The sequence below is a fragment of the Festucalex cinctus genome, chromosome 21 (assembly GCF_051991245.1).
Source record: "Festucalex cinctus isolate MCC-2025b chromosome 21, RoL_Fcin_1.0, whole genome shotgun sequence".
In the NCBI taxonomy this organism is placed as follows: Eukaryota; Metazoa; Chordata; class Actinopteri; order Syngnathiformes; family Syngnathidae; genus Festucalex; species Festucalex cinctus.
This window is the reverse complement of record NC_135431.1, coordinates 16,364,500-16,385,204: the sequence shown is the minus strand read 5'-3', so window position 1 is coordinate 16,385,204 and position 20,705 is coordinate 16,364,500. Positions and strand designations below refer to the sequence as shown.

General features: G+C 38.9%; 2 protein-coding genes across 2 annotated transcripts in view; one reads left to right on the top strand and one right to left on the bottom strand.

Annotated features, from left to right (window-relative positions):
- ryr3 (ryanodine receptor 3) overlaps window positions 1-20,705 on the top strand; it is a 110,726-nt gene that overhangs the window by 71,886 nt on the left and 18,135 nt on the right. The window contains exons 38-77 of the mRNA XM_077510128.1: window positions 520-720; window positions 2,228-2,330; window positions 2,420-2,554; window positions 3,015-3,288; window positions 3,383-3,497; window positions 4,848-4,980; window positions 5,446-5,549; window positions 5,958-6,093; window positions 7,120-7,303; window positions 7,385-7,487; window positions 7,571-7,691; window positions 8,778-8,947; window positions 9,062-9,282; window positions 9,588-9,678; window positions 9,807-9,947; window positions 10,160-10,323; window positions 10,937-11,015; window positions 11,091-11,180; window positions 11,285-11,428; window positions 11,718-11,780; window positions 12,004-12,079; window positions 12,719-12,842; window positions 12,967-13,082; window positions 13,167-13,234; window positions 13,444-13,565; window positions 13,679-13,728; window positions 14,347-14,407; window positions 14,488-14,726; window positions 14,811-14,892; window positions 15,103-15,233; window positions 15,314-15,432; window positions 16,069-16,267; window positions 16,344-16,438; window positions 16,509-16,654; window positions 16,734-16,821; window positions 16,912-17,004; window positions 18,038-18,205; window positions 18,320-18,379; window positions 18,573-18,707; window positions 19,672-19,784. Coding sequence (XP_077366254.1) covers window positions 520-720; window positions 2,228-2,330; window positions 2,420-2,554; window positions 3,015-3,288; window positions 3,383-3,497; window positions 4,848-4,980; window positions 5,446-5,549; window positions 5,958-6,093; window positions 7,120-7,303; window positions 7,385-7,487; window positions 7,571-7,691; window positions 8,778-8,947; window positions 9,062-9,282; window positions 9,588-9,678; window positions 9,807-9,947; window positions 10,160-10,323; window positions 10,937-11,015; window positions 11,091-11,180; window positions 11,285-11,428; window positions 11,718-11,780; window positions 12,004-12,079; window positions 12,719-12,842; window positions 12,967-13,082; window positions 13,167-13,234; window positions 13,444-13,565; window positions 13,679-13,728; window positions 14,347-14,407; window positions 14,488-14,726; window positions 14,811-14,892; window positions 15,103-15,233; window positions 15,314-15,432; window positions 16,069-16,267; window positions 16,344-16,438; window positions 16,509-16,654; window positions 16,734-16,821; window positions 16,912-17,004; window positions 18,038-18,205; window positions 18,320-18,379; window positions 18,573-18,707; window positions 19,672-19,784 — 5,057 coding nt within the window. The remainder of the gene's footprint in view (window positions 1-519; window positions 721-2,227; window positions 2,331-2,419; window positions 2,555-3,014; window positions 3,289-3,382; window positions 3,498-4,847; window positions 4,981-5,445; window positions 5,550-5,957; window positions 6,094-7,119; window positions 7,304-7,384; window positions 7,488-7,570; window positions 7,692-8,777; window positions 8,948-9,061; window positions 9,283-9,587; window positions 9,679-9,806; window positions 9,948-10,159; window positions 10,324-10,936; window positions 11,016-11,090; window positions 11,181-11,284; window positions 11,429-11,717; window positions 11,781-12,003; window positions 12,080-12,718; window positions 12,843-12,966; window positions 13,083-13,166; window positions 13,235-13,443; window positions 13,566-13,678; window positions 13,729-14,346; window positions 14,408-14,487; window positions 14,727-14,810; window positions 14,893-15,102; window positions 15,234-15,313; window positions 15,433-16,068; window positions 16,268-16,343; window positions 16,439-16,508; window positions 16,655-16,733; window positions 16,822-16,911; window positions 17,005-18,037; window positions 18,206-18,319; window positions 18,380-18,572; window positions 18,708-19,671; window positions 19,785-20,705) is intronic.
- aven (apoptosis, caspase activation inhibitor) overlaps window positions 10,428-20,705 on the bottom strand; it is a 49,882-nt gene continuing 39,604 nt past the window's right edge. Inside the window, exons 15-17 of the transcript XR_013281136.1 lie at window positions 18,559-18,698; window positions 16,142-16,247; window positions 10,428-11,343 (exon numbers count right to left, since the gene is read on the bottom strand). The gene's annotated coding sequence lies outside the window, so the exon portion shown is untranslated. The remainder of the gene's footprint in view (window positions 11,344-16,141; window positions 16,248-18,558; window positions 18,699-20,705) is intronic.

Here is a 20,705-nt window from a genome sequence, read left to right as displayed (position 1 = left end):
ACAGCTTTTGTGGCAATTTTGTTACCTGGAACTAGAAATTTGAAGAGTAGCAAATTGCCATTATTTCATGCAACGCCAATACCAGGTATCAGTCCAATACCGGGATCGGTCCGATATCAGTCTAATACCAGGTATCGCTATCAGGCCAATACCAGGTTTTAGAATTGATAGCTATTTCGAGCTGTTTCAAGGTATCAGTACTAGTGATGCCACTTGCGGCCATTTTACAATCAGGAACTAGAAATTAGAAGAAAGAAATTGCTATTATTTGAAGCAGTTTTGGGGGAAAAAAATGCTTTATTGTGATACGTAGGTCTTTCTTTAAAATGATCTGTCATTGTTTTTTGGGCAAATTTTATGTATCAAAAGTAATGGTATCAGTCTGAAAAAAGTGATATCAAATGACCTTATTAATTAACTGGCTTTAGGTCACCCTGAATTTATGATTGTCCAATCAAAAGCGATGGGAGACCTTCAATATTATGCCGCTTTTGCTAAATAACATCCTTCCGTTTTCAGATGTGTGAGCTTCTGCATTACTTCTGCGACTGCGAGCTGAAGCACCGCATCGAATCCATCGTCTCCTTCTCCGACTACTTTGTGTCCAAGCTGCAGCACAATCAGAAATTCCGCTACAACGAGCTCATGCTGGCGCTCAACATGTCCGCCGCTGTCACGGCCAAGAAGACCAAAGAGTTCCGCTCGCCTCCCCAAGAGCAGGTAGCAACGCAAACTAGGTCATTTACATAAACGTTTTTTGTATTTTTTTGTGCCTGGGAAGATTTCAGTCAACTTCACAGGATTTTTTTTTTTTCCTGTTTATTGCAAGACTTCATTTGTATTCCCGAAGAGTATCTTGGGCATGTAAGACTAAATTGAATTTGGTGAGCTGACTGAGATGAAAGTCTGCATGGGTGGTGTAATAGTAAACTGCTCTCAGTCCCCGTTCACAGCGTAGACCAGAATTTCCTCTTGAGGGAGCCTTTATAAAAAAAAAAAAAAAAAAAAACGGTATCCAACTATTGGTATGCCAGAGGCTTAGTAGGGCGACATTTAACAACCTCGCTAAACTTGTTTAAATATGATTTGAATATTGTACAGATGTATTTTAAATTATAATATCTATTTTAATAGTGCATTGTGTCTTTGTAGGCTTTGTTAGCTGTAAGCTGTAAAATGCTCAGGTGTTTTAATGTCAGTAAGAAAATTATTACTTCAAATCAGCAAAATTATCTTCAAACAGAAAAAGAATATTTTACTCAAATTTTCCTGTAAGATTTTTAAAAATAAGACAATAATACGAGGTCCATATCAACCACAGCGGTCTTAAAGAGATACTTCACTTATTTAGCCCATTATAGCAATAAAAAGTTAATATTTTGTCTATAATTAATTAGATACTTTCATCATTTTTCACATACAAATAGTAACTTTAAAAACACATTTCGCAAATTGCTGTTGGCTGAAAATGAAATCACCTGTTTTCTAGGTTTGGTCATGTGACATTCACAAATTGAGCTGTGATTGGTTACCTGAGCCCTTATGATGAGTCATTTTCAGTCGACAGCAAGTTGCAAAATGTCTTCGACTTAGACTGGAGTTTATTGATCCCTTTTGGATGACTCCCTCTGGGAAATTTAAAGGTACACATTGTACATGAAAAATAATGAAAATATAAAATTTATGATCAGCAAAATATTCATGTTTGAGTGCCAAAAATGGCTAAATAAGTAAAGTATCCCTTTAAACACAAGTAATAATGACTTTTTTCAAGCTGTAAATAAATATAACTTTTCTTAAAAGAGGAAAGAGGAAAAATAAACTTAGTAAATATAACAAAACGAACTGGCTGTTAATGCAAAGACTGCTTGACCAAATAAGATAATTAATTAATAAGTATCTTAAAATAAGCAGAATAATCTTGTCATTTTAAGTAAAAATAGTATGTCAAAGCAAAATAAGCAAATTTAGGTTAAATGTAAGAAATTATATCTTTCTTATTGCAGTGAGCAGGACTGATATACTATATTTAAACAAAAAATTATGCATGCAGTTTTCAGCTTCTGCATGATTTAAGTGGAGCCAATCACAAGAAGGAGTCATGTCGTATCAACAACGACAAAGCTCCTTTTTCAACTCTGCAATTCAGCAATTCATTTGAGTCTTTTTGTTCTCACATTCTGATATACCCAGCACCTGTTTTAGCCCCGTTTTCTCTTTCCTATAGATCAACATCCTGTTGAACTTCACCACAGGTGATGACTGTCCCTGTCCCGAGGACTTGCAGGACGAACTCAATGCTTTCCACGAAGAGCTGCAGCTGCACTGTGGTGAGTCGATTTGAATAAACGCTCCACATTCTGCCCCCTTTGCTTGTTTAAATTGAGACCCACTCACTGAAATGTGTCTCTCCATACAGGAATCCCAGTGGAGGAGGACGAAGAAGAGCAGGACACGTCGATTAAAGGCCGTCTCCTGGCCTTGCTGTACAAGATCAAGGGTCCGCCGCAGAAGACGGAGGAGGAACCTGAAGAGAAAGAGCAGGCTTCCCCCAGTGAGTCATTCCATGACGATATTGAAACGGACAATTTTCAAAATAGACAGTTCCAGTATTCTCTGCTTGATTTCTGTGTTCTGTTCTGCATAAAAGACGACTAATGCACATTCGGTGTAAGACACTCCCCTATAAATTTTAATGCCAGGCTCACACGTCTGCTGTGAATGACTGAACGTGCAAAGATGTGATTTAGGATGACTAAATGACCTTTTCTATATGTGGTTCTGATCACACTGAATTGTTCATCACGATGCTCTCCTTGCAGTCTATTAGCACCGCATCAATCAAAGCACAGTATGATCGCTGACGATTTAGCTCTCAGGGACAGCAATTTATATGATTCACTCAGCTTCGTCTTTTATGAATTGAACAACTTACTCAAAACTGCTCGCAGTCAAGAGTTCCCAGGTTGGAATCTCCGCTCCAGACTTGAATTTGTCCATCTGTTTCTCTTCAGCCAATCTGAAGGAGCTCATCTCCCAGACTATAAGCAGCTGGGCCCAGGAGACGCACATGCAGGATCCCGAGCTGGTCCGAGTGATGTTCAGCCTGCTACGGAGGCAGTACGACGGCATTGGGGAGCTGCTGCGGGCCATGAAGAAGTCGTACACCATCAGTGCCACGTCCGTGCAGGATGCAATTAACCTGCTGGCCTCGCTGGGTCAGATCAGGTCGCTGCTGTCCGTTCGAATGGGCATGGAGGAGGAAAAGCTCATGATTGATGGACTGGGGTAGGATGATGGTTCCTGACTTAATATGTAATGTTTTTATCAAGTGTGGACACAACAAACCGATGTTCACAAATCATATTTTTTGTGTCTTTAGGGACATTATGAACAATAAGGTTTTCTACCAGCATCCAAACCTCATGAGAGTGTTGGGCATGCATGAGACTGTAATGCAGGTGATGGTCAATGTGCTGGGTGGAGACAAGTCTCAGGTTGGTTTTAATTCACTGCATTAACCTAAGACTTATTTATACATTATATTTTCTATATTATAACACATTTTAGCAGTAATAAATGTAATAATAATGCATATATTTGTGGGGACAGGGGTCAAGTTGTAGTTTACAATTTAAAATATGTGCATAAATTTGCAAGTTCCTTCATATTAAAGATTACATTAAAAAAAAAAAAAAAAGTTTTTGGTTTCATTTGCAGTAAAGTTGCGTCACTTTACGATGTGCATCCGTAATGAACTTAACAAAATAAAATAATTCAATGTTGTGCAAAGGAGTCATTGTAACACAATTTAGCAGTAATACATTGAACAATGCATATATTTGCATATATTTATTTCAAGTTGTATTTTACAATTTTAAAAACATGCCGAGATTCAGAAGTTACTTCATTTTAAAAATTAGACAGCTCTTAATATGAAATTGAAAAATGCATTGAGCTGTCACCATTTCCTTACAAACGAAATTACGCCATCCAGTGACAGAAAAATGACGTCAACACAAATCAATGTCACACTCTTACAATACAGTACATACTTTTCAATTTTAAAACAATTTTAATTATTTTTAGAAAATTACAGTATTAATGACTAAAAGATGCAATCATATATTTCTATTAGGTTAACATTTTTTTCCTACTTCTATGTTAACAAAAGTATGAAAAATTAGATAAAAATATTTTATTGTAAATTTAGATATCAATTTAGATGTAAAATGTGCAATTAATCATGAGTTAATTCATTTGCTCCCAAAAACATATAAATACGTTTTATTTTATGATTTTGTGTCCCAAATACGTATTTACACTTTTTTTTTATGCTAGAAGAGCATACAGAAGGCTTTGATGCAGTCTCTCAACTGAAAAGAACAGTTGCAGAAAAAGTAGTTATTACACAAACGGCCATCAGGTGGCAGCAGAGCAAAGGAGATCAACCAGGGCCATGTTGAAAAAAAGCTCAATTAGTCCCAATTCTAAATAGATTTGTGAAAAATGATTAAACTTAGCTATATTCTAATGGTAATTGCTGCAGAATGGTAACAGATAAATATACTTTTTTCCTGATGAAAGAAGAGACTCTAATCTTTCTTTTGGTAGGTTCCATGTTTTTATAGCAATAGAACACAATATTCTGTGGGCCTTGCAAAATCTGTCAAAATCCAGTAAAACAGCTGGGAGTGAATGGGATTGCTTCTGTGAAAATGGCTGGGAAAGAATTAGTTAATTATTGAAGTCATGCAATTAATTACGATTAAAAATTTTACCGCCTGACACCCCAGCACACTTTTCAGATTGTTCTAACGTTGGCTATCTTTCTTCTTCATCCACAGGAAATTGCCTTCCCCAAGATGGTTGCAAGCTGTTGTCGCTTTTTGTGCTATTTCTGCCGTATTAGCCGGCAGAACCAGAAAGCCATGTTCGACCACCTCAGCTACCTGCTGGAGAACAGCAGTGTCGGTCTGGGTATGAAGTGATGGATGGATATTGGATATGATTGGATGTTTTTTTGTGCTATGTCTGGAAAACAAGTCAGGTCAGATATGTTGGATGGATAAATTTGCGCTGTAGATGATGGTCATTGTTTAGTCGAGATAGGCCGATATGTTTTTTTTTCAGGGTTGATACCAATGCAGATTATTAGTAGTCAAAGAGCCCGATGACTGATATTTGAAACCAATAATAATCCATAATACAAGCTATTATCTTGAAAGGTTGCAACTGATACAAACAGGATAACTGCAGCGGGGACAGGGGAAGCATGCAACGTCAGGGGGTTACTTCAGGTTGGACTGATGAGTCACAGTAACGCTGGTCTCTTCTGCTTATGTTTTTTATCTATCATGGCAGTAATGTTTGCTCAGGTTTTTCCTCTGTATAAATTAAACAAGGAGCATATTATTTAGTGTGTATAAATGTGTGTGTTTGTAGCCTCTGAAGCGATGCGGGGCTCCACTCCACTGGATGTTGCCGCATCATCGGTGATGGACAACAATGGCCTCGCTCTGGCCCTGGAGGAACCAGATCTAGAAAAGGTTAGCTTTAAACTCGCAAAATTAAGTGGTCTCTTAATGAGACCAAATAAATATTTTTTTGACACTGTCTGGCTTCTTATTTCTATTTGAATAACTAAAATAATTGTAAGGAACATTTTGTTACATTAAAACGTTTTTCATTAAGTTGTAAAAAATATTTTTCATTTATCATATACTTGTTATTCTGGATCCTATATTACATGAATGACAGATTAGATTGAGGCACCGAAGCAGGCTGCTTCATCACTCACTGTAAGCAAATAGAGGCCACGTGCCACCCTCAACTTCTCAGAGAAAAAAATCAAGTATGACTTTGTACCGTGAGACTACGCTTACTCAGCAAATCCATCAAAGTAACTGTCGCTGACAGACTGCATCATTAAAGTGAAATTGCATGTGTGCGTGTAGGTGGTGACATACCTTGCAGGATGTGGCCTTCAGAGTTGTGCCATGCTGGTTGCCAAGGGTTACCCAGACCTGGGATGGAACCCCATAGAAGGCGAGCGTTACCTGTCCTTCCTGAGGTTTGCCGTCTTCTGCAATGGTAAGTGTATGACAATTATTGTTAAAGCATGGTATGCAGTTTTTAAGGTCAGTAAGTATATGTATATATATATATATATATATAACAATGAACCTACCAAAAGAATGATTCTTTCATCTGTTTCCATTTTGTAGCAATTAGCATTATAATATAGCTACGTTTCATCATTATTCACATTCCTGGGTAAAACAATGGCAAAAAGACTGTTGCAACATAGCCCTGGCTGATCTCTTATACTCTGCTGCCACCTGTTGGCCATTTTTTGTAATAACTACCATTGCTTTAAGACACCTCTTCATGTCAGAAACTGCATCAAAGCCTTCTATATTCTCTTGCATAAAAAATATAAAAAACGTATAAATTCGTTTTTGGGAGTGAGGGACAAAGCATAAAAAAAAAAACATATTTACACGTTTTTAGATTTGAATGAGTTGTTATGAGGACATCTTCAAAATGTTTTATCCACTGCACACGCTCATCCTCTTTTTTTTTTTAAATAAGTTAATTACTTGCATAATTAAAAAAGTGACCCTGGTAGTTTGACATGAATATTCTGAATGTCATACGCAAACATCTATTAAATGCTTTTACTTTAATGCATGTATTTATGTTTATTGTTCAACCTTTAACATAACCATCCGCTGTCAGCTAAAGGATCATCTGAGGTCAAAATTTAATAGTGTGATCTGCTTTAATATATAATTACATGCGGTATTTTTTTGTGATTAATTAGTTAATGTTTTGACTTTGACTGTATCCATATCACAAACGAAAATGCAAATGAAAACCACATTTTTATTTTGTTTTTCCGCAAGTGTAATTCCACATCCACAACAGTAGGTGGCAGTGGTACTCTCATTGTCAGTGTGGGGAGGGAGTAACAGAAAAACTTAGAAAAGCTGCTTTTACGATTTTTAAATGTCACTGTTACTTTCTCTCTATCATGGTGCCTCTAAAATCTGATCAGATTTTTAACAAAATGATCCTGGTTCATGAAATTTTGTTTCTGCTGTCTTTGGGTCCCAGGTGAGAGTGTGGAGGAAAACGCCAACGTGGTGGTGAAGCTGCTGATCCGACGGCCCGAGTGTTTCGGTCCGGCTCTGAGAGGAGAGGGGGGCCAGGGTCTGCTGGCGGCCATGAAAGAGGCCATCAAGATATCCGAGGATCCTGCTCTTGACCTGCCCAAACCCTTGGCTGCCATCACCACTGGGTCGGAATACTTAAATACTACCACAGGATTGCCATGTAAACGTGAATATTTTCTAACAGTTCGTGTACATATGTAATTCAGTTCTGGTGAGGAAGAGGAGGAAATAATCCACATGGGCAACGCGATCATGTCCTTCTATTCTGCCCTTATTGACCTGCTGGGCCGCTGCGCCCCAGAGATGCACGTGAGACAATTATAAAAACAAAAACAAACATGTAATTGGACTCACACAAATCAAGACTTTCTCACCTGAATGCTCTCTGACAGCTCATCAACGCAGGTAAAGGCGAAGCGCTGCGGATTCGAGCCATTCTGCGCTCGCTGGTTCCCACCACGGATTTGGTTGGCGTCATCAGCATACCGCTCACAAAGCCTGTGGTTGATAAAGGTGTGTTGCTTTGTTGAGTCTTACACAAAAATATGGTAGTCAAATCTAATTTGAAAGTAGCACTGCCAAAGTCTAAGCATTAACTAATTAGTCACAAAAAACTATCGCATGTAATCATATCTTAATGCAGATTAATAACACTTAATTTTTACCTCAGATGATTGCTGATAGCGAATGGTTATATTAAAGGCTGAGTAATAAACATAAATACATTTATTAAAGTAAAAGCATTTAATAGATGTTTGCGTATGACATTCAGAATGTTTGTTCATGTCAAACTATCGGTCATATTTTTTAAATTATGCAATTAATTCACTGATTAGAAAAAGAGGATTAGTATGTGCAGTGGATAAAACATTTTGAAGACGTCCTCATAACATTAACTCATTCAAACCCAAAAATGTGTAAATACGTTTAATGCTTTGTCCTCCACACCCAAAACATATTTATACGTTTTTTTTTATTTATTTATTTTTTTATGCAAGAGCATGCAGAAGGCTTTGATGCAGCTTCTGACACGAAGACGTGTCTTAAAGCAATGGTAGTTATTTCAAAAAATGGCCAACAGGTGGCAGCAGAGTATAAGAGATCAACCAGGGCCATGTTGCAAGAAGCTCTTTTTGCCAGTGTTTTCACCAGGAATGTGAATAACGATGAAACTTAGCTATATTATAATGCTAATTGCTGCAATATGTAAACAGATACAAGTATACTTTTTTTCTCTGTTGAAAGAAAAGACTAATTATTTTAGTAAAATAAAAAGACTTTATTTTGGTAGGTTTGATTTTGCAAGACCCACAGAATGTTGTTATATTGCTATAAAAATATTAGTCAAAATCCAGTAAAACAGCCGAGAGTGAAGGGAGTTCCGTCAGTGAAAATTAAGCAAGTAATTGTGATTAATCAAAATTCTAAGATGTGATTAATCTGATTTAAAAAATATAATCATTTGACAGCTCTAATTTATAGACAAGGTTGCAATTTGGGCCTTGCAACTGCTTCCAAGTAATCTTGTCCTTCCGTGACACTAAATGAGTGTTGACAAAGTGTGTAATGAACTCCGCAATTAACTCACCATGCCCACAGATGGTCAAGTGACAGAACCCGATATGTCAGCCTGTTTCTGTCCGGACCACAAGGCCCCCATGGTGCTCTTCCTGGACAGGGTGTACGGCATCGAGGACCAGAGCTTCCTCCTCCAGCTGTTGGAGGTCGGCTTCCTGCCCGACCTCCAAACTGCTGCCTCTTTAGACACGGTAAACATCATCGTCAAACAAAAAAAGACATCTGTTTATTGTATCATCTTCATCCTCATTAGCGTCATTAGGAGAAAATGTCACTTTCCAAACTCCATTGTCATTTTCACACAGGACGTGCTGAGTACAACCGAGACGGCGTTAGCCATGAACAGGTACATCGGCTCGGCTCTGCTGCCTCTGCTGACCCGCTGCGCCGCCTTGTTCGCCAGCACGGAGCACTACGCGCACCTGATCGACGCTACGCTTCAAACCATCTATCGCCTCTCCAAAGGGCGCTCGCTCACCAAGGCGCAGCGAGATATTATTCAGGAGTGCCTGCTGACCATCTGCAAGTAAGTTCGCAGAGAGAAAGAATAATAATAGTTGTCAAAGATGACCATACTGAAACCCAATAAACTTCCACATATAGTGGACACGAGTAAAATTTGGATTAGTTACACCACCTAGTGGAGAAGTTTGTAAGTAAGGCACAGTGATGCTGTTTTGTAACACCGTCAAGTCCAACAATAATAAACATGTTAAATTTATCCCTCTTTAACAATCCTCATGTCACAGATGAAATCAAGTAAGTCATCTTTAATTTTTCTAATAGTCAAATTCCCATGCCATTCATATGCTTGTTAACTTTCATTGGCAGGCATCTGCGTCCCTCCATGATGCAGCAGCTGCTCAGACGTTTGGTGTTTGATGTTCCCATGCTCACGGAATACTGCAATATACCGCTACGGGTACGATGCTGCATTAAATCATGCGAATGTTGCTCACCTGCTAGAAAACGGGAGGCTTCACAGTTAGTCTGTACATTACAGACTGTACTGTAGTTTTTGTCATCATTTTCCTGTATGTTGATCTGCAGCTGCTGACCAACCACTATGAACAGAACTGGAAGTACTATTGTCTGCCATCTGGGATGAACACCTTTGGCACGGCCTCAGAGGAGGAGCTCCTTCTCACCAAGAAGCTCTTCTGGGGAATTTTTGACTCGCTCTCTCAAAAGGTACAAACAAGAAACAATTTTGAAATTTTCTATTTAGGGGCCCCCCCTCTTAAATTTAGAATGTGATTCTTAGAAATCAGAGCCAGTGAAGTGAAAGCAGTGAGCAATGGTGCTAAAACACGTGAATTTTTTATAAGTTGGCTTCCTCGCCTCGCCTCACTCATCCGTGCAGTTGCTAAGTAGACCTTTGTCATATCCTCTCTTCCTGTAAGAAATATGATGCCGAACTGTTCAAAATGGCCAACTCTTGCCTTTGTGCCATTGCCGGAGCGCTGCCACCTGACTTTGTGGATGCCAGTTTAGGAGCAACGCTGGAGAGCCAAGCATCCATCGACGCACAGGGAAACTTTGATCCCAAACCTATAAACACTGCCAAGTAAGTGTTGAACAACACTTAACTCATTCAAAATCAAGAAAGTATAAATACGTTTTTTTAATACTTTGTCCTTCACTCCCAAAAACGTATTTATACGTTCTTTGTTTTTGTTTTTTTATGCTAGAGCATACAGGCGACTTTGATACAGCTTCTGACATGAAGAGGTTAAGAAATGGTAGTTATTACAAAAAAAACTGGCCAGCAGGTGGCAGCAAACTATAAGAGATCAGCCAGGAACATGAAGCAACAAGCTCTTTTCCCCAGTGTTTTCACCAGGAATGTGAATAATGATGAAACTTAGCTTATATTCTAATGCTAATTGCTGCAGAATGGTAACAGATAAATATACTTTTTTTCCTGATGAAAGAAGAGACTCTAATCTTTCTTTTGGTAGGTTCCATGTTTTTATAGCAATAGAACACAATATTCTGTGGGCCTTGTAAAATCAGTCAAAATCCAGTAAAACTGCCGGGAGCGAAAGGGGTTGCAGTGAAAATAGCTGCGAGTAGATCAGTTAAGAGGCAGAACATCCAGAATGTTTGAATAACAAATTTACATCGCAATATCAATTAGTCATAAAATGTCCCATTCATTTCAAACATGCTCTTTGCAGTATCTCCCTACCTGAAAAACTTGAGTACATTGCCAACAAATATGCAGAGCATTCCCATGACAAGTGGTCTTCCGAGAAGGTTTGTCCCAGCAAATTTCGAGCTCACATTTGAATCAGAATCGGTTTTGTGTTGAACATTGTCATGCTCCACCAGGTGTCAGCGGGGTGGAAACACGGAGACAGTTTGGATGAGCACGCCAAAAAGCATCCGCTGCTAAAGCCTTACAAATCTCTTAGCGAGAAGGTAAAAGCGCACCAAAACTAGAAAGAGCATTAAAATAGAGTGAATTTATGTTCATGCAATACAGCAGCATTCGGGAAATAATGAAAGCATTCCTTTTGTGTTAGGAGAAAGAAACATACCGATGGCCAGCGAGGGAGTCGTTGAAGAGCATGCTGGCGATGGACTGGAACATCGAGAGGACCAAGGAGGGAGAAGCCATGTTCCAACAACGAGAAAATGAGAAACAACGAAAGATCTCAGAGACGCAGGTAAAGTCTCGTTTTGCTCTCTTCTACTGAACACATCAAATATTCGCTTAATTTGGAGAGCGCATCCAAGGGATTTTTTTTTTAAATTTCTTTAAAAGTTTCTGTCTTTACTTCTTGGGGATTTTTTTCTCAAAGGCACTAGTGGTATCGGTAGGCTACTAGTTATCGGAGACTACTCAAGATTTGAGTACTCGTACTGGTATCGGTATGGAAAAAGGTAGTTTCGAACATCTCTAATCAAGGTATATCTAAAATTATTTGTTTCTGTTGTCCATTTTTTACTTTTTAGGACAATGGATTCACTCCTGCGCCAATGGACCTGCACAATTTCACCTTGTCTAGAGAGCTGCAGGTTAGTTAGTTTTGTCAGGATATGACTTTTTTTTTTTTTTTTTCCCCCAGGAATGGACTCACAAAATTATCAAAAGTACATTGGAATACTTTAAAATGTGGTCTAATGATGATAATTATCCACAAGTCAGGATGACAGAACTTTAATGACTATCCAAAATTTGTCCATTCCGAGACAATTCCTGGAGGAAGTTGTCCAATGTGTCCCAATTTATTACCTGCAGGGCATGGTTGAGGTGATTGCAGAAAATTATCACAACATTTGGGCCAAGAAGAAGAAGAGTGAACTCATGAGCAAAGGTACGCATACAGTTATTTACAGAGGTAGCAAATCCAGGTCCTTAAAGTAAAAACCCAACCCAATTTTGGCTTTAGCCCCAGGTGCTAGATAGCTAGTTCCCTAGCAGGTAAAGGAGCACGCAGAGAGCTAGCCAGCTAGCACGAGAGCTAAAGTTAACATGTGGCAGGGTTTTTACTAGTGTTGTTCCGATACCGATACTGGTATCGGCAGAGGTGCCGATACTGCATTAAAACAGTGGTATCGGTGTCGGTGACTACTCACAAGTAACATGCCGATACCATTAATTCCATCGCAAATATAGGATTTTGGATGCAGCATCTTGTGTCTTGCTGGTTCACGACATTCACTGGTATGTGACATGTTCACTGCATGTCGATCTAAGATATCCTATTGGCCCTTGAATGCTCTGAACCAATGGCAGGACATCTTTTTCATGTTGAGGAAAAAAAAAACGTAAGTATCGGTATGGTATCGTCCGATTCTGCAAAGCTGGGTATCGGTATCGGGAGCCATAAAACTGTATCGGAACAACACTAGTTTTTACTTTCTGGACCTGGATTATTTACCCAATTTTCAGAAAATCCTGACGTAAGAACTTTTTGGATCATGATGATTATAAATTGGATGCGTCCCACCAGGAGGAGGGAGCCACCCGCTGTTGGTACCCTATGATACCCTGACTGCTAAAGAGAAGTACAGAGACAGAGAGAAGGCCCAAGAGCTCTTCAAGTTCCTGCAGATAAGCGGTTATGCCATAACAAGGTCTGACTAAATAGTCCCACTCAATATCTGTGCGTTATTTTAACTTGCAACCAATTTACCTGGTCAACCCAGTTTTTGGAATGATTACATTACTTGATCTGATATTTAATGGTACATATCACAGAGGTCTAAAAGACATGGAGCAGGACTCTTCATCCATGGAGAAGCGTTTCGCCTACAAGTTTCTCAAGAGGCTGCTGAAATGCGCCGATTCTGCCCAGGAGTTTATCGCGCACCTTGGTGAGTTTATAACATTTTAAAGGTGAAATGGAATGGAGCATAGCTTAGAATGAATCTAAGCAAGAGTGTTTGTCGTCCTTCTAGAGGCAATGGCCACGAGCGGGAAGACCGACAAATCACCTCATGACCAGGAAATCAAGTTCTTTGCTAAGGTCTGAAAACTTTCTGCATTTCTTAGATGTTACTTTAAGGGGGGCACAGCGTGAACATGGAAAAAATGTGGGAGGGGGGTGAGCGACCGTCTTCAAGTTCAAAATCATCCTGCAACAAAATTTTCATTCCATCCATTTTACCATCTTTTTGAATTTACAAATACTGACGTTGGTACAAAATTCCTGACAGCAGCCTGTGCTGTGTTCAGGTGTTGCTCCCGCTGACGGATCAGACTTTTAAGAACCAGTGCCTCTACTTCCTTTCCACGCCCAGTAAGAACCTTAGCAGCTGTGGGTACGCCTCCAACAAAGAAAAAGAGATGGTCACAAGGTTGTGAATGGTTCATGTGTTCACTAATTTTATTGCATGAAAAGATTCCCTTCTGTATCGTCTCCTCCTGTGCTTTTGTTTCGTAAACGTACTACCTAATCTGTCTTTTCCAGCCTTTTCTGTAAACTGGCAGCTCTTGTCAGACACAGGATTTCTCTCTTTGGTAAGGCTGTCTATCATCTTTCACCCTCTTTGCTTCGCATCTTAAAGTCAATGTCTTTCTATCTATATCTAATATGTACGTTTTGTGACATTTTTGGAATAAAAATCAAATTTTATTTTCATTGCGCAGAGCAACGAAATTCATTTTATAATTTCCAACCTGTCCAAGGAACATAAAAAGACAATTACACCGAATGGGGGAGATAGGAATGGGATGGCTGATAGGTCACCAGGTGGCATCTCAATTTCTTAGGCGAGAAAGGAGAAACAAGCGAAATAAAGTGTGGAAAACAGGCAAGCCACAAATTATGCTTTTGTGGAGGGGCACGGTGTAACATTTGGGGGAAAAAAAACACTGGCAAGACATATCGTCTCGTTGCCATGGAGACAGCCTCGGCTGGTCTAATCGGGGACATGAAGCACTGGACAATTTATTTTTTTGAGTTTGTAGATGTTTTTCTTTAGTGGTGTGCATGAGATTTAACAAATGAATCACAAATTGACCTTGAAATAAATTTTGACATATCCATGAAATTACTTTAAAGCACCTGCGTATTTACGACAATTATTGAACACTTAGCACATCCTACCCCGTTGCTAATGGAATTTTCTCTTACAGGAAGTGACTCTTCAATGATGGTGAGCTGCCTTCACATTCTCACTCACTCACTTGACACCAGGCATGTATATTTCAAATTTCTTAATATATCTATTTCTCTTTGTAGACTACAAGTATAATTGTCCACAATTCCTTTCTCAGAACAGTGATGAAGTCAGGCACAGAGCTGGTCAAAGCCGGGTTTCGAACCTTCTTTGACAATGCAGCGGAGGACCTGGAGAAGCTTCTGGAAATGCTCAAACTGGGGAAGTTCATGCAGTCGCGCGCCCAGATGAAGAGCGTCAGTCAGAGCATTCACTACGTGACGGTGGCACTTCTGCCGATCCTCACTGCCTTATTTGATCACATCAAAACGCACGAATTTGGAGTGGACCTTCTGTGTGAGTTTCTCTTTCCATAGACAACACTCAAGCAGTTGTGATGTCTTGTGTTTGACGTCAAAACTGTCGGATTTGTGTTTTCAGTGGATGACGTTCAACTGTCCTGCTACCGAATCCTTACTTGCTACTACTCTTTGGGAACGGGAAAGAACATCTTTGTGGAAAGGTACAACACTTGGTCCAGATTGCCAAAGTAGACAAATATCAAGTAACATACATTTTTGACAGTTTTTTTGTTTGGCTGCCATCTTGTGGCATCTATAAGCGATTGCAAACCTTTTGGGGGGGCTCAATTACTCACAGATTCTTTGTAAAGTGGCTGTCAACTATTTTTAATTTTAGACGGACTTTACACACTGTGCATATTGGCTTGCAGGTATCTGCCAGCACTTGGGGAGAGCCTGGCCACTCTAGTGGGCGCCATGCCTGTAGCTTTCCTGGAACCTCATCTGAACACTCACAACCCACTCTCCGTCTTCAACACCAAGTCACCACGCGAGAGGGCCAGTCAGTGTCCACGTGTATACTTTTGTTAGAATGACTGCATCATTTTCATACATTTTTAAATGATAGTGCGACCTCTCTAGTTCTAAGTATGCCTGATGCGGTGGAGGAAATGTGCCCGGAGATGCCTCGTCTTGACAAGCTGCTGAAGGACGTCAATGATGTCTCGGAGACTGGTGCACGCTATACTGAGATGCCGCAGGTCAAAAATCGACTGTTTGAATAATTGAAAGACGTGTACTTTGGGAATATATAAAGTTATCATTTGGTTCTTTGTGAAGTATAATGCATGAGAACAATGTCAAGCAAAGTGAGAAGTGAATTTCTGGGGATTAACATTAATGAACGTATATTTCGGGAAGTTAAGTTGAAGAGTGTTCCAAGCAAAATGCAGGACTATTTCTTGTTTGACTTTCTTTTGGTGGTTGACAAATACTTTTAGTGCATTACTCCCACCTTTTGGCCATTGGCGGTAATGCACCAACAGCATTTGCCATCCGCTAAAATCAAGCCAATACGATTATGAAATGGCGATTTTTGAGTGCCAGTGCGAGCTCTAATTTTAATGTATACAAGTCACACTTGAGTTTAAGTCACATGATCATAGACCAAAAAATATGGCATGCATTTCAGTTATGCATTTACTGTATTCCTATATCTTTACAGTCATACAGTAATAATAGGGGTGAGGGTGAAGTCCTAGCTTTTGCCAAGGTCTGTTTTTGGCAACTGGTCAGATTAATTCAGATCTCAATCTCAAATATGAAAAGATAAGATATCGAATTGAATTTGTAGTTCAGATGTTGTGTATTGATCGGTTCCTAATTTTCTCCTTCAGGTGATTGAAGTGATCCTGCCCATGCTGTGCAACTATCTGTCCTACTGGTGGGGAAAAGGTCCGGAAAACCCACCTCTGAGTGGCGAGTGCTGCACCATGGTGACGTCGGAGCACCTCAGCATCATTCTCGGGAACATTCTCAAGATCCTCAACAACAACTTGGGAATTGATGACGCACCCTGGATGAAGAGGATTGCAGGTAAGACAAATGGAAGACCTGTAAATTATTTTAAGACACAAACAATAGTCTAAATCCAGTTTGTTTATGTGTCTAGTCTACTCACAGCCAATCATCAGTAAAGCAGGAGCTGGTCTGCTAAGAACCCACTTTTTACCAACACTTGAGAAACTGAAGAAGAAGACAGTGAAGGTAGAAGATTGACATTCAGTCTTCTTGTTAAATTAAGCATGGAATTATAGAGATAAACGATGTGTTGTAGGTTGCGTCTGAGGAGGAGTTATTGAAGGCTGATGGCAAAAGTGACAATCAGGAGGCAGAGCTTCTCATCTTGGACGAGTTTGCTGTGCTCTGCCGAGACCTCTACGCCTTCTACCCCATGCTCATTCGCTACGTCGACATCAACAGGTCCGTTTATTTACTATTCAGATGATGTCACATGGCAAGCGCGGTAATATTTGTGGTTCATCTTTTTTGTCTGCACCAGGTCGAGGTGGCTTAAGGAGCCTGATACAGACTCGACGGAGCTCTTTAGGATGGTGGCAGATATCTTCATCCTCTGGTGCAAGTCACATGTAAGTCCTGTATTTAACAAGTTTGCATACATCACAGCATATGTTGACAAACTTTGCTTAATTATCATGTTCTGTCTTTGCTGACCTCAGAATTTGAAGCGTGAGGAGCAAAACTTTGTTGTGCAGAACGAGATCAATAATTTGGGCTTCCTCACTGGAGAAGGCAAGACGAAAATGTCCAAGGTAAAATACGGAATATGATGATGTGTTGGTCCTGGCCAAAACAATTCAATTTGTTGAAGAAAATACTTGGATTTGCCAAACATGCACACGCAGCCACGTCAACCTATGGAAAGGTTTTTCTTTTTAGTTTAAAATAACTTACTATAACCTCGTCGTACACTGCGAGGCAGAATCCAGGGTGTTGTGTTTTGTTTTGTTTTGTTTTGTTTTTGTCGCTTTTGGTAACGATTCAAGCAGTGATTTCGTAGGAGAAAAATATTCGTCTTTTTTTTTTTTTTTTCCAGATGGAAATTAAACGAAAACTAAAATAGGAGCCATTCATTGAGAAGATAACTATAACAATTTCGTCAATGACTAAAATGAAAATGAAAACAGTGATGAAAATTAAAACAATCCAATCAGAAGGAATGAAACGCAGGTGGGAGAAAAGAACCATGAAGAAACTGCTAAATGTTCACTGCCCTTTATTTAATGTTAAAACATTTTTACATTCATTGTCTAAGATTAATCTCAAGCAATTTAATTATGCACTTTTTTTTATTTAGATGAAAATTAAGTTATATTATTGTCAGTTCAACATGTTTCATTGAAACAATTAAAAACACTATATTAATCTATTAAATGTGTCTTGCGTGTTAAATGACAGTGACAAATAGGTGTGTTATAATTTTCTGTATAAAAATTGAAATATATGCTGACGGAAAATGGACTAAACAGTCAATTTAGTCAACTAAAATTGGTCTTTTTTTTCGTCAACTAAAATTGGATTCAAATTAAAATACAATCAGATGACTAAATTATTACTAAAACTTGAATTAATTTTAGTCAAAAGATTATAACTAAACTAAATTAACATTTCTTGTCAAAATTAACACTGGTTTCAAATCCATCAAATGTCGTCCATCCATGTCGTGTCTAGCGCTAAGCTAACCTAGGACTGTTCGTTTCTCCAGTCCAGCGTCTGCGTTTGCAAACTCACTTCCATCCGCCGAGATGGGCTTTATTGACTGATTGCTGCTTTTGGTGACTTTAGTCCGGTGGCGACCAGGAGAGGAAGCACAAGCGTCGTCGAGGGGAGTACTACTCCATCCACACCTCTTTGATTGTGGCTGCACTGAAGAAGATGCTGCCCATCGGCCTCAACATGTGCACACCGGGGGACCAGGAGCTCATCTCCTTGGCTAAGATGCGTTACAGTCTGGTGGGCCTACCCTCTTAATTCTGAGCTATTTTTTGTTACATTTTTAGCTCCTTCTAAAAAGATTGTGATTTAGTTTGAATCCCAAAGACATCAAGTACTACATTTTCTTCTTAGAAAGATACTGATGATGAGGTGAAGGACCACTTGTGGCAGAACCTTCATCTGCAGGACAAGGCAAGTTGGATGCTTAACTCATTCAGTGCCATTGACGGCTATAGACGTCAAAAATACATTTTAACTGGGCGGGCAGTAAATGAGTTAACAAGTCAAATCTACTTTAATCACGCTCACGAGCTCCGTTCATAATCCAATGAGAAAAGAAAAGAAAATATAAAATGCACTGTCATAATCACGTATGTCCTGGTAGTCTGACGACCCAGCAGTCCAGTGGCAGTTGAACCTCTACAAAGACATCACGATGAAGAGCGGGGAGCCAGTTAACCCAGAACACACGGTGGATCGGGTTCAGAGCATCTCAGCTGCGGTTTTCCATCTAGAACAGGTAAAAATAAAAATAAAAATTCAAGCTTAGGTGCATTTATAAGAGACACTACTTATGCTTGTGCAATTGAAATACAAGTGAAACAAAAAAAAAAAAAAAAACTTAAAAAAAGATATTAACACCATCATCAATGTATACCAAGGTTATTTTAGTTAACAAAAAATAACGAAGTAACTAAAATAATAAAAAAAAATAATAATTTTGTTCACAAAATAAAATTAAAACAAAAGTGAAGATGTCCTTCATGTTCGTCTTTGGTAATTAATTTAACACATGAGCCTTTGGGATTGATTTTAAATATATTTATTTTGATATTAACCGGAATAAGGACGTTTGAAAGCGTGTCGCACAGAAGTGATGTCATCTAGCAGCAGCCAATAGAAAAGCACCTTCAAACGATATCGCTCCTAGGTGACAATTGTGCGTGTTTGACTTTTGGCTCACCTTGCCTGCTTTTTCATTTAATTCAGCCAAAATACAACGCTAGGTAAGAAGTGCGTTGCTTTTTTCATTTTACCACTGTATTCATTAAATCTTGCACACAAGTAATACACTTTATAAATATAAATTAATACTTGAGCTAAAACTAAACATTTTTTAAATAACTAAAACGAATAAAAAAACAAATAGAGCTGCACTGAAAACTAATTAAAACTAACTAAATTTAAACAAAACTCAAAACGTAATAAAAATGAAAATTCCAAAACTATATTAACCCTGGCTCATATTTGATCATTTTCAGAAAAAAAATATAATTGAAAAGAAAAAAAAATGGGAACAGCAAGTTAAAAATCATGTAGACAATTATGCTATTAGGCTAGCAATAGTGGAAGGTATTGCTAGATTGGTTCCCTTATAATGAAGTACTTCAAATTACAACCATAATCATAAACATATAATGGCAATCAAAAGGGAGCTTTGGCATCGTTGCAGTAGAATTAATGTCACTGTTGTTGCTGTACAGGTGGAGCAACCTTTAAGGAATAAAAAGTGTGTGTGGCAGAAGCTGCTGTCCAAACAACGTAAACGGGCTGTGGTGGCCTGCTTCCGAATGGCCCCTCTTTATAATCTGCCTAGGTAAGCATCTTCAGTCATTTCAATATTGACATGAATGAATGAATTTAAATGAAGATTTGTTTCTTCTCAGGCTAACTTTAAATAACAAGCAATCCCCAAGTATTACCGACGGGAGATTGGACATTGTGTGGCCATGTAAAACCTCATCACCTCCCTAATGACATGATCTCCTCTGTGTTGTTTTCTTGCATAATACTGCCTCATCCCTCCCTCAGATACAAAAATAATAATTACTTCCTGAATGGCTATCGGGAGGTTTGGCTGGAAAGGGCATTCAAAGCCTACAGCTTTGACCGCTTGTTCTCGCTGCTGACGGTAAAGTGAAACGACGGGGCCAACGTTTCATCTGTTCAACCTTCCTCCTCCCCTTCCATCAACCAGACAGATATGCGCCAAGCAGACAAGTCTTTCAGCACTGTTGCTTCTGATTGGTCAACTACAGTCAGACATTGAACAATATTGTGCGAGAAGTAGGCTAATATTTGCTTATCGCAGTTGATGTTTTCTTAATTTTTTCCCTTTTTGTTTGTTCAGATTCAGAGCACATTTGTATATTCTGTTAACCAGTCTTATAGTTTGCATTAGGGATAGACCGATTATCATATTATTTTACGAATCTGAAGGCCGATAAAGCTGGTATCTCACTGAGCGGTGAATGCTTGCAAACGTAGCAAATTTTAATTAGCTTAACACATGCTGATGACCCTGGAAGCTCCCTGCAATTTTTGCTATACGGTGTTCTCTCGTTTATCGCGGGTGTTAAGTGAAAAATAAAAAATAAAATAAAATAAAAATAACGTTAATTATATATATTCTTTCGTTTGTTTATTCATTTTGGTATGATTTTTACTTTATTATAAATGCTTTTTCATTCATCATGTTCTTTTTTCATTTACCTTCATTTTTTCCCCATTAAAAGTA